Here is a 13,681-nt window from a genome sequence, read left to right on the forward strand (position 1 = left end):
CAGTTTTAAACCAGAGTTATGGTTGAACTTCTAAATACTGCTAAAAGGACCATGTTTATTTTGCCACGAGGGGGGCTTATAATGCATCTGTAACCAGGGGCTCATTGTCTTATGATTGATCCCTGTATTTACAGTAGATCTGTTGTCAGGACACAACATTCGCAATTAACCTGCGAACGACTGCCAGGATGAAGAAAAACCACTTGACTTGGCTAACTCAGACTGCTGTAGGATCATATGAGCTTCAGCTGAATGCATTATTGCACTGTATATGTTGTTCTCCGTTGTTTATACTGAAGAGGATTACTCCACCTCCAGCATGAAGGAACGACTGCAAAAACCAAAAACAGTTTCAGTGTGTATGTGGCATGTAAGCAATGTATTAAGGCAGACTTGATATCAGTCGCGACTAGGGATGGGTACCAAAACCCTGTAGTAAACAACATATTTAATGACCATAGTATGGATAAGACGTTATCAGTTCTCTCAGTACTGGAGAAATGAAGACATTGGATTTACTTTGTTCCTGTTTTTTTGTTTTTGTTGTTGTGGGTGTGTGGGTGGGGACTACTGCACAATAAAGATACTGTCAAAGAAGTCCTGTCGTTTTTTACATTTCCATCATTACAATTTCCACCTATAGTAGTGATTTGTTCAAAACAATACAAATTCGTACAAAACAGTACCGATAAGAGGACCGTTAAAGTAACGGATTGATAAGAGTAACATTGAAGTACCGGATGGATAAGAGTACTGTTTAAGTTCTATATCGATAAGAGTACTGTGAAAGTACCAGATTGATAAGCAGTATCAATAAAAGAGGTCGTACTGTTAACATCTTAACGTTACCCGTCCCTAGTCATGAGATCCACACAGAGAATGTATCTTTGGTCCTCACTGCCAAAAGAGTATCAATGAAGTGTCTCTCAAAAGCAATGCAGCAAAAAGTAAATGTGATGCTTCACTATGCCACTAGTTTTTTACCTTACATATGTGAATGTGTCTTTAAATGAATGCAGAGCACACAGGTAATGGCAACTAGTTAAATATTTGTTCAAACATGTATTGTGGTGATTCTGCTGCCGTAAAGAGGTGATCAGTGTTTTAATGCTGCTCAAATTTCTCACTGTAGCAACTGATTTACCTCAAAGGTCCTTGTTTAGGTGTGTGCAGGAGGTGAAGGTGTAGCCATTGTTGTTTAGTTAACTGTTCCTTTTTTAGATAACATTTGTTACTGCAAAGAGGAGATTGATCTCTCTATATATAATGGTAATTTATCATATATATATATATATATAATAGACATTCCACATCTTTATGCTGCAGACCTTATTTCAGGTTGTGAATCACTCAGGCTTATATATGACTTGATACTTGCAAATGTAAAAGGGATTTGAAAGGATTCTGATTTAATAAACAAACAGAACTGGATTTAGATTTCATAAAATGCTATCCCCACCCTAAAGGATAGATTAACCAAATGGGCCTGTTGGGCACAAGCCAGTGGGCCGGGAGGTTGTCAAAGAGCTCAGTCAGAAGTAGTACAGTGTGGTCCAGTTATCAGGACATCACACTTCTCTAGTTAAAGCCCATGAAAAGCAGTTCTGGCCTGTTGTTGGGTTTCATTTTCAGTGGGAGCAATCTGGACTCCATCCTGGTTGTGGAACAGTGGACCAGCTCTTAACCTGCGAGGATACTTGGAGTTCGCTTGTAGATTGTAGCTGTAGGGTGGGTGCTGTTGTGGGGTATATGGGGTGTCAGGGCCTTATATATATATACAAAAGGAGCATGTTCTCCGGCTGTACTGGGCTCAGCCAGGGTTGTAGCAGATACTGTTGTTCTGATGGCTTCATCAGACCACAACCTGCGGCACAGATACATGTTAAGGAGTTTATGCGATGTACCACACTGTGGTGGTGAGGAGGAGAGGGTCGATCCAAACCTTACCTACGGTCATGAGCTTTGTGAAGTTACCAAGACAACAAGGTCACTGACACAAAACAATCGTAATGATTGTCCTTCACAGAGTGTCTGGGCTCATCCTAAAGGACACTGTTAGGAACTGGACAGAGTCCCCAACTGGGGTGATGATCGACTGCTATCAAGGTCTCGTTAGTTCGTTCCACTTGAATGTTAGTTTGTTGAGGTCTTCATTGATAGTCTGACTGCATCAAGGTAAGATGTTCATTTACTTCTAATGCTGGTTACCGTGGCGTTTGATAGCCCTGCCTTTACTGTGCTTTTTACTGTTTTAATATAAATATAAATAAAGACTTTATACATTTTGCAAATGAGAGGTGGAATGATGGATGACATGAAGAGGAGAAGGGGTGCAGAGAAGAGGTGTGTGGCAGGCAGGACACTCTTACCATGGCACCAACGCTGTATGTGGCTGCTGGAGTGAGTGTGTGGTTGTAGGGGTCGGCGGCATATACTCGTCCATAACTGTAGAAACACATGAGACAACAGAGGATGGTTAAGTCAGTTTATGTCCTGAAGACTGCACACGACTACTCACTAGTTGCTCCTTCATTCACTCACCAACGACCTGTGATACACAGCGGGATTCATTATCAATATAGAAGCACAAAGACGTGTTAGTATTGATCTTTATCCTGGCGACAAAAAAGTCAATACAAATTAAATTCATAATGTCAGTGAGAATTATCGCCACGTCTTTAGACTCTTCCAGCTCATTGTTCGACGTCATGTTTATTTACATTTAACATAAACCTCCATCTTTCGCTAACCGCAGAGCAGGCTCTGGATGTAAACATGGTCTCTGGTGTGACAGCCTGTAATCCTCCCCAGCCACCTCCCGGATGCTCCGCTGGCTTTGATAAATGTGTCGGTTCATTCATTCAAAAAATACGTTGCCTCTGAACATGATCCAGCCAGAGATTATGTTTTCTAACAGAACAAATCTGTTGCACTTTGGTTATATAAAACCTACACAGGGCTGCATTCATATAACATCATTTTATCAGTAAATCTTCATTTCAAAAACAAACTGTTTTATGATCTGACTCCTCAATAGTTATGGTATGGATAGGTTTTGGCACAAACACGTCTAAGTTAAGGTTAGTTAGGTTTAAGGTTAGTCTTGTTTTACAGCTGGTAATGGGGTTCTGTATCTTAGAGCCACTAGCAGACTAAGAATTAAAAGTCTCGAGGTTGAGGAAAGGTCATTAACGGTCATTAGAGATGAACTCACCCAGGCTGATAATCTGACTTGTCCTGTGGAGCAGTGATGTGCTGTACCACCATAGTATCACACTACACAGTACAACAGACCACACCTGACCTCACCCAGCTGTGAGCTTCAACAGACCTACATCCTTCAACCCACTGACACAGTGTTTTATCTGCCTCTGGAGAGCAGGGTGAAGTTACTTTTTAACAGTAACAGTGTCATCTGCCTCTCATATTAATTGTGTTTGGACACTTTTGAAAAATTAATTCTTTATAATGAGGAGGCAGACAACCACTCTAGTAATAAATCATTGAACTCTAAAGGGCCAGTGTTTGTTTTTCTGTCCTGAAATGACTCTTCCTGACAAACAGAGGTCATTCTCTGGGGAGATTTAATGCTCACAGCATTTAAATGTTAGAAAGTGGGTCTCAAAAGTGTGAATGGTTCATCCTCTGGGGAACATGAAGGTATTCACTAAATGTCATGAGTCAATTGTGAACAATAATAATGATTTCAATAATAATTTAATAATAATTCAAATAATTAGAAATCATCCTCAAAGGAACATTATTATCCACCGTCAGCTCTAGTATAGTTATGGAGATGTGTGTGGATCAGATTGTTGAGTGGACCATTTTATTTGTCCACCTCCTGTGTACAGACCTATTTACTTTAACAATATCAAAGGTTGTGATTAAAAAGTCTCAGCAGCAGAGGTATGAGCTCAGAAAGGAGAGTTTTTATTTCTTTCAGTGAAAGAAATGAAAATCACAAAGCTTCTTGAAAATAGACTAAATATACAGACAATCAAAGAATCAATGAGAGCTATATATAGAAGGAAACAGACAGCAGCAGTGATTATTATTTGTGAGCAGCCATGCCTCCCCCCTCTTCCCCTTTCTCCCCTCCTTGTCCTAGCCCAGTTACGATAAGGGCCAATCAGGGGGCCGGAGCCTTTGCCCATAATTGAGCGGCATAGCAGCCCAGTGGTTGAAGCGATTAGAAGTTAATCCCAATTAGTTTTGGACATTGCTATTCACCACACAGCCCCCCCCAACACCCACTCTCAACCCAGCACGGCGTTTGACCTATCTTATCTCACAGTGCAGAGCCCTAACCCATGATCAGTGTGTGTGTATGAGTGTGTGTGTGTGTGTGTGTGTGTGTGTGTGTGTGTGTGAGTGACAGTGCATAAGTGAGAGTGTGTGTTAAGCTGCAACTGCAACACAAATTTAAATGCAATTTGAGTCAAATGCATTTTTAAAGTGACCCTGAGGTGAAAAGATAAACAGGGAAACATTTTCAGCAGCTCTACAAACGCTCAGTGAAACGCACAAGGTTTCAGGACAGAGTGAATATTTAGGGGGAAAAAAAAAGATATTTATACATAAAAATGTTTGGCAGCTGTGATATTGTCTTTCAACCATTTGAAGTGCTGCAGTCAGATCACCTTCAACTGCATGTTCCTCTACCGATTTGCAAGCGTTTCAAGCGTCACCTTCGTGAGAGAAAGATGAGAAGATGGAAATGAGTCTCTAGCAGTTCTGTTGCACTTGTGGTGCTTTAAGCTAAATGCTAACATCAGCATGCTAATGCGCTCACAATGTCAGTGCTAGCAGGGGAACATGAACGACTTAAATTAAGCACGATGGCACTGGATGAAAAATCATTAGGGTTCAGCTTCTGAGCACCATGAATGTAGTAACCGGATTTAATGTGTTATTTAATGCTGCTGAGATACAGTATGTCAGTTGTACTTAAGTGGTGGACTAAACAACAGACATTGTCATCCCTGGAGCCACGCATCCCATCACGGTTAAAAATGTGCTCGATTAAAGCGTTTTATTGTGAGTCTGTAGTGGGGCAGATTTTGGCAGGGGCATTGAAGCTTAAACACAATAAAACTTTCATTACAGTACAGAAGAGTTGTGCAGATTCAGCCTTGTCTCTCATCCTCATCCATCTCTTGATCCCTCGGCAAAAAAATGTCAATACAACAAGAGATCAAGCGCCACGTTTAAGAGTGCCAGAAGAAAACAGGTATGCTGCTCTACCTGCCAGGTATTCTAACATTATCCAGCCCCTTCCTTCACTAACCTTTAGGCAATTGCCCTTTGGCTCATGGCTGGTGGTTTGGTTGTGGGCAGGCCGCTGTACTTTATCTTAGCTGGGGGAGAGGTTTCTAGGTGAGGAGGCTTTCTTTGTTACTGTACGCTCAGACAGAAAGTGGCCAGAGTGAAAATAAAAATAGTTCAGGCTGACAGCTAGCAGGTTTGACAAAATGCTCTTTTGCATGCTATGGTGTTAGTTAGCATGCATTTCCCTCCTGTTTTCACAGGATATATTAGCGACTACACTTCACCAACTCACCTGGAACAACTACAGTGTCAGACACCTATAAGTTTTATTTCAAGTTTACACGGATGGGTTCTCTAGTGTTCTCTAGAAATATCGCTGAACTGCATCATAGCTCGTTACACTAAAGTTGCCTGAACATTTTTGCCAAGAGAAACTGGCTCACATAGAAAATGAATGATTTCCAGCCGCTTTGATGTTCTTGCCGTTACGTACAGTTAATGGGAGTCATGCCGTACATACCCACAACATAGATTTAGATTAATAGTTGGGAGTCAGACTTCACCTACTGATGTCACCACTGTAGTGCTAGACACATGTTATTTTACATGATCAAATGCACCAACGCACCATATTAGAAAGTTTCTACAACACAAGGAAAATAATTTGGCATTAAGAATATTTCGGGAAGGGTTCCAGAAATAAATCTGAAAGTATTACAAAAAAAGTTATCCAACAAAAATGTAACATTTCAAGATTTTTGAATAACAAATGTTCATAATTAACTAAATGGACTTTTTGTAAGACTTTGAAAGTTAGGTATTATGCAAAACAACACGTGATTAACATTGAAGATAAACATATTTTCACTTACTTTAATGTAAGGATAAAAATTTATGCATTATTGTTAACCTCCTGATTTTACTAGGGACATTTCATATTCATAAGGCAAAATTTCTTATATCAAGTCCCACATTTAATTTGTGTCTAATTGATCTTGAACAAGAAGTCCATGTCAGCAGTTACTATCTATTCTGAAATGTTTGTCTGAAGAAGTCATCACTTAAATTATATATTTTTCCTTTTTTCATATTTATATGTTTCATCTTTTTTTAATTAAATGTAAATAGAATTCTAAAAAAATTTAAACAATATATATTTTACATGATCCGTTTGTGGTTAATGTGCTGGAGCTGGTTCTTAATCAAACAAGAGTACGGACAATCTGTGGTAACATCCAGGTCCAGACATAATGGTACCAAACCTCACTTTGAAATGAAGAAGTGACCGAACGCTGGAATGTTCAACACAATGGAGGAATGAATGTATTTTGTGGTATTTTAAAGTATTTTAAAGTATTCAGATGAAAAGATAATCTAGAGAAAAGCATATCTCCATCTCTGCTCTATCCAAAGAGGTGTTAAGACGTCTGTTTCCTTTTATAAGCAAATTAAATCAAGACGGACATAATAAATGGGCTTATAACAAATGTAGATATGCAGATAGTTCCTAATTCTGGAAAAGTTCCTGCTCTGGTAAAGGGCCAAGAGGTCTGTGCTCGTTCATGTGCAGCATGTGTGTAGTAATTTGTGAACTCTCATAATGTGCTTGCATGAGCATGTCGGCACGAGTCAGGCCGGGTCTGGTCAGGCTTCATGAAAGCAGCTGTTGGTGCGTCCCCTCTGTGACCCTCATGCCACAAACATGACCCACATGGTGCCAGCGTGGCCCCTGCACAGATGGGCCCTTCAAGGCTGCACAGGTACACAAGCAAAAAACTCAAAGGTGCACCAGATCAAGGTGAAACATCCAGACAGTTGCTCCTTTAAGCCTTTGCTCACGGTTTAAAGCTCCATTATTTGACTGTTTGGAGGCAGCAGAACAAGGTGAAAACGCAATTTCTGATGAATTGTAATGTTAGCAAACATTTGCTCATTTACACATCCGATAGGCACAAAGCAATGTTACCATTGCTCAGATGTTTTTTTAATGTCCAACTGCTGAATGAAAAACATGGCTTCATCTCTGATCAAACGTGGCACCGGTGTGATCACCTGTAACCACACCTGACAGTGATGTCACGGTGAACTGACACACTCTGGAGTACAGTTCTATCACCGCAGCACAGTTAGAAGTCAAACCACTGGAGGTCAGCAAACAGGATTAAGCTGAATTGCTCTTTAAAGCTCAAAGAAGCCCATTCACCTGTTCGCCCACTGCATTTAACTCAGCACCTGTATAAAGGTCAGGCAGCATTCAAGTTCCCAAATGATCACTACCACACAATAATCAACTGTGCATAAATCTTTGATAATGTGGTACATAGTTTATAAGTTATAATACGTTAAAATCAGCGGTGGCTGGTGGCTAAAAAAAACAGAAGATAGGAGGAAAATCATCTCACAGTGTCTTGTTATTTTACAATAATTTCTCTGTAGCTCTACTTTCTAATGTTCAACAAAAATAAATAAATAAAACAACACCTTCTGATTTAACTAGACCAGTTACAGACCTGGTACATGGCTGAACTGTGTATGGGTGCAAATTGTGAAAAGCATGTTAACAAAAGAAACACCAACAAACGAGACAATACTCTTATTGTCTCTTATTGTGGGTTTCTTCCCACTGAAATGCAAGAGGGTTTTTTACTTTGAAACAATTACAGGAAGTGTTGAGTTTGTATTAACATGCAATGCAGTAAATTCAACAGGGCAAACGACAGCTGATCAAAACAAGGCTTCGTACCAAAATACTGCTCTGACCTATTCTACGTATCAAACAGAGGGAGTTAGAAATAAAGAGCTGTTACCCTCTGTAGTCCAGGTAAATAAAGGCCCCGCCCACTTTTTTGAGGAAAAACAGGAGTTGAAAACCACCAGTTCATCACACTCACATACAGTGGTAGAGAACGGATGTTCAGATTTTAAAATTATGATTGGACCAATGCTAATGTTAATACTGTGGTCAGGTTGTGGATTGGTCAGGGAGGACGTCCACCATTGGAGCCTCAATTTACATGTTTTTGTCAATAGAGATTAGCATGAAAAAAAAAAAAAAAAAAGTACATTAAGTTCACATTAACCATTTTTTTCAAAGAAGAGAGAAAAATGATTTAATTCTGAGATCTGGTTTATTACAACCAATTACTCCTTTTTATGTTTTGATTTCCTTGTTGTGTCTCAAAAATAGAGGAGGAGCAACTTCCTGTGGTTAAAAGATGCAAACACCAATTTACTCCCGATGTCTTTGCAGTATATTTCAGACACCATCTGGTAAAAGGGTGAGGGTCATTATAATGACAGACAGTTTTATCATGAAATATAAAATGCATGTAAGGGTAGTTGCATGTTTCATGTTTTAAAGAGGATAGTTTTCAATTGATTAGAATTTGAAGCATCAAGTTATTGCTCATTATTTAGTGTTCCTCATGTCACCTTGATTTATGTCCATGACTGCGTAACATGAAAGGTTTTAAGAAAGAGAGGACCACTGCTTTTACCCATTTCTCTGTTGCACATCTCTGCCTTCTGCTCTCTGTTCAGAATAACAGCTCTTATGCAGAGGAATAAATCTTCTCCACTTCTAATCTTGGCTTTCCCTTATTTCTCCCTTGGCAAAAATAGCCACTGTCATCATTCATGAGCATATAATACCTTTTCATGTGAACCTGCTGTACAGCAACTAAGATATTAGCTGCTCTATTGTCTCGAGCCAAAGCCCTGTCTCTATAATTTTACATCACGCTCCTGAAATAGATGGATGTAGATGTATTTCTGTCATCCAACACCACTAATTCAAATCAGGCTTGAAAAAAAAGGAAAGAAAAAGGTGAGGAAAGTGAGGTGGAAGATGAATAGATGAATAATAAATCAAAAAAGGACAGACATCTGCAAGTTCCATGCAATTATAAACTAAAATTACACACCAGTGCTTACTAATTTTGCACAAATTATTCATTGTGTTATGAATATATCTATTATTAACAGTTTCAAATATCATTTCAGCCCTAAAAACCACTGTTTCAAATCCAGTCTGGCTCCAACAGTGAGTCAATCCCCATAGACTCCCATGTTAAAATGTTCAACTTTACAGCAGAAATAAACATGTTTACAGCCTGGTACAAAAACAGTATTGGTCCCTAGAGCTAATTTCCTCCTTCATGACAACTGTACAGGGGGAGAATTTTTATATAATTGACCTGTTTACATTTTATAAACGTTCTGCTTAATGAATGACTTGGCCTCTTTGAGTGACAGGTGGGTGAGTGTATGTTTGCCACAAACTGGCATGCACCGAATTCTCGGCTCCAGATGTGCCCTGCCTCTTTGTCCATTTTTGGAGTTAGGGGCGGAGTCAGGCACTGCCAAGATGGCGACGGTGGAGCAGCTCACTATGAGCCTCAAACCTGCTCTTCACTGCGGGCCTAAGCCGGATTCCCACAAGGCGCGCCATGGCAGTGACATGCGCCCTATCAGGTTCTAAACTGTATTCTTTTCTATTTTTGTGTTATTTCATCATTAATATTCTTATACCATGGGTTTTTTGTTTGTTGGTTTAGTTTTAAAATCTTTTGTTATTGTATCTCATTGTCAGTTTTCTTATTTGTTTGTCCCTCTTTATCAGTCATCTGTGAAGCGCTTTGAGCAGCACTAACCTGCATGAAATGTGCTTTACAAATAAAGTTTGATTGAAAAGAGCAAACTTCTGTCTCCTACATTTGTCCAACATGACTCTAATTCTAGGATCATTTATTCATTAATGTACAGTGCATCCGGAAAGTATTCACACCCCTTCAACATATTGTTATGTTACAGCCTTATTCCAGAATGGATTCAATTATTTTTTTTCCTCATCAGTCTACACACAATACCCCATAATGACAAAGTGAAAAAGTTTTTTTCGAAATTCTTAAAAACTGAAATATCACATGTACATAAGTATTCACACCCTTTACTCAGTACTTTGTTGAGGCACCCTTGGCAGCGATTACAGCCTCAAGTCTTCTTGGGTATGAAGCTACAAGCTTGGCACACCTGTATTTGGGGTATTTCTCCCATTCTTCTCTGCAGATCCTCTCAAGCTCTGTCAGGTTAGATGGGGAACGTCGCTGCACAGCTATTTTCAGGTCTTTCCAGAGATGTTCAATCGGGTTCAAGTCTGGGTTCTGGCCGGGCCACTCAAGGACATTCACAGACTTGTCCCGAAGTCACTCTTTCGTTGTCTTGGCTGTGTGCTTAGGGTTGTTGTCCTGTAGGAAGGTAAACCTTCGCCCCAGTCTGAGGTCCTGAGCGCTCTGGAGCAGATTTTCATCAAGGATCTCTCTGTACTTTGCTCTGTTCATCTTTCCCTCAATCCTGACTAGTCTCCGAGTTCCTGCTGCTGAAAAACATCCCCACAGCATGATGCTGCCACCACCACCATGCTTCACAGTAGGGATGGTATTAGCCAGGTGATGATGTGTTTCCTCCAGATGTGACGCTTGGCATTCAGGCCAAAGAGTTCAATCTTGGTTTCATCAGACCAGAGAATCTTGTTTCTCATTGTCTGAGAGTCCTTTAGGTGCCTTCTGGTAAACTCCAAGCGGGCTGTCATGTCCATTTTACTGAGTAGAGGCTTCCGTCTGGCCACTCTACCATAAAGGCTTGATTGGTGGAGTGCTGCAGAGATGATTGTCCTTCTGGAAGTTTCTCCCATCTCCACAGAGGAACGCTGGAGCTCTGTCAGAGTGACCATTGGGTTCTTGGTCACCTCCCTGACCGAGGCCCTTCTCCCCTGATTGCTCAGTTTGGCTGGGCGGCCAGCTCTAGGAAGACGGTTCCAAACTTCTTCCATTTACGAATGATGGAGACCACTGTGCTCTTCGGGACCATCAATGCTGCAGACATTTTTTTGTACCCTTCCCCAGGTCTGTGCCTCGATACAATCCTGTCTCGGAGGTCTACAGACAATTCCTTTGACTTCATGGCTTGGTTTCTGCTCTGACATGCACTGTCAACAGTGGGACCTTATATAGACAGGTGTGTGCCTTTCCAAATCATGTCCAATCAATTGAATTTACGACAGGTAGACTCCAATCAAGTTGTAGAAACATCTCAAGGATGATCAGTGGAAACAGGATGCACCTGAGCTCACTTTTGAGTGTCATAGCAAAGGGTGTGAATACTTATGTACATGCGATATTTCAGTTTTTTATTTTTAATAAATTTGCAAGAATTTCTAAAAAACCTTTTTCACTTTGTCATTATGGGGTATTGTGTGTAGATTGATGAGAAAAAAAAAGGAATTTAATCCATTTTGGAATAAGGCTGTAACATAAAAAAATGTGGGTAAAGTGAAGGGGTATGAATACTTTCCGGATGCACTGTATTTGAGGGCAGGAAATATGCTAGGTGTCAGTAGACAGAGCAGAAAAAGTTTCTTTTAGTCGATGAGTTTAGTTGAAGAAACCGTATTGATTTGGGGATCATCAACAAACTATGAAATCTAGGCCTTGTTAATTAACTGTATTTTATTCCATGATTCATTCCTATTTGATTTATGTTAATGTTGTTTGAGCTCATTCACATGCCTGTAATCTCCAGCAGTTTCATGTTCTGCAGCAAGATTTGTAAGTTTGGAGACTTTCTCAGACTCTGCTCCGGTCCCTGACGCCCTGTTCACTAAACTTAGATAATATATAAATATTCACCAGGTCTGTGGGTTCATATTTTCACCATCATCTTTGAGCATTTTCTTCACATTTCACTTTGATTTCTGATCAGTTCCTGTTTTACTGTGATTTGTTAACTTTATTGTCTTGATAAACTCACTAATTATTTAAATTCAGTTTTAATGACTCACATTAAAAAGCTTCCAGTGGCTCCCTCACTTTCCATTAAGGCCTATTTATATAATGTTTATTTTTATAGTTATGCCAATACCACTGAAGACTGGATTACAATTGGCTGAAAGGTGTGGATTTATTTTTAGTCACTGAACTGTACTATAAATGGACACCTTTGAAATGTGCGCCACAATTAATTTATTAAAAGTCCTTAAAGTTGAGCTGCAGTTTAAGTTACCACCACCACCAGCAATGAAAAAACAGTGAGAATAATGCAGATTTCATTCAAATGTGTTTGATGTTAGTTTGAATCTGGATTAGAGGAATAGAAAGGACTTCCAACAGAATGTCAGTCAATCCTGGAGCACACAAGTTTTTTTTTTTTTTTACAAAACAGCACAAGACAAAAGCAACCACATATTAAAATGACCATGAAATCAATAAGAAGAACCAGACCAGTCCTTCAACCTAAACAACCACACAGGCCGTCTGTTCCAACCCTCTGATACCATCAGTGTCTACTGAAATAGTGCCGCTACTGTGGCAAGCGTACCGGATCTTTGTCGCCATGGTTATAATAATAAGCTGTCATGGCTGTGGATTTGATTGTGGTTTAAGTTACAATAAGTACTTCCTTAACATGTGACGATTGTTGTTGTCATGGTTACAATAACAACAGGATGTCATATGATCATGGAGAAAACAAACATAAACTTCACCAGAACCTCCTCCTCCTCCACGTCACCTCACTTTTCCCTTTGCTCCTGTCATAATTACTACGACCACTAGATGTTGCCGAGCAACAAAACGTTACTATGGGTCGTAATAACCTGCTGCACAGACGACCTGTGGGCTTGTTTCTTTTCAACAGGATAGTCTCATGTTAAAGCACGTATCTTACCTGTCACTGTATGCAGCAGCTGTGGCAGCAGTAGGCTGGGCATATCTGTAGGCAGCGTAACCACCCTACAAACACACACACACACACACACACACACACACACACACACACACACAGACAACAGTCAAGATTATAAATTCAGTTTTCCGTTGGACTGAGTGTCAGACACTGAAAACACTAATGAGACAACATTAACAAACTCTTAAAAACACTTTTTGCAAACAACAAAGCTGAGTCCACCCCTGGTTAATGTCATCCATCCTCTTCGTTTAAGACAGGTTCATTTGTTTTTAGCCAAAGAAAAACAAAGCCAATTAATTTAGAAAAGAACTGAAATGTTTTACTAAATAATCTTTAATGAAAAGTTCATGTTAAAGTCAGTTCATCTTAATTAGTGAGATTATGTTTTTAGTGCTTTTATTTTGTTAATATTTTGTGTGTCCAGCTTTGTTGTTGATGACAGACTGGATCCTCCTGGACCTGGATGATCCCAGTCTGACACAGATCTGTGAGAGATGTTCTGCTTCTGTTCAGCTTCTCTTTGTTTCTACCTTCACTTTAAAATCCTCAAGTTTTTTCTTGTATCAGATTCAGCTCAGTGACAAACATGAACTGGTCCTAGTTTTCACTTTTTTCTTCTTCACAAATTCTTCTGTGTTTCTGTTCCAGATACATTGATTTTGGTTTC

The 13,681-nt window shown here is 39.7% G+C and overlaps 1 protein-coding gene across 15 annotated transcripts in view; it reads right to left on the reverse strand.

The window, feature by feature from the left end:
- Window positions 1-13,681, reverse strand: part of rbfox1 (RNA binding fox-1 homolog 1) — a 342,107-nt gene that overhangs the window by 10,479 nt on the left and 317,947 nt on the right. For 12 of the 15 annotated variants that reach the window (XR_008830031.1, XR_008830029.1, XR_008830030.1 and 9 more), the window contains 2 exons: window positions 12,994-13,058; window positions 2,370-2,445 (listed from right to left, as the gene is read on the reverse strand). Coding sequence is in view for 11 of the 15 variants with exons in the window: in XM_056400638.1 (XP_056256613.1) it covers window positions 2,370-2,445; window positions 12,994-13,058 (141 nt within the window). In the remaining 4 variants the exon portion in view is untranslated. The remainder of the gene's footprint in view (window positions 1-2,369; window positions 2,446-12,993; window positions 13,059-13,681) is intronic. The other 3 variants (XR_008830032.1, XM_056400641.1, XM_056400644.1) reach the window with 1 other exon arrangement.

Source organism: Seriola aureovittata, chromosome 17 (genome assembly GCF_021018895.1).
Source record: "Seriola aureovittata isolate HTS-2021-v1 ecotype China chromosome 17, ASM2101889v1, whole genome shotgun sequence".
Taxonomy (NCBI): domain Eukaryota; kingdom Metazoa; phylum Chordata; class Actinopteri; order Carangiformes; family Carangidae; genus Seriola; species Seriola aureovittata.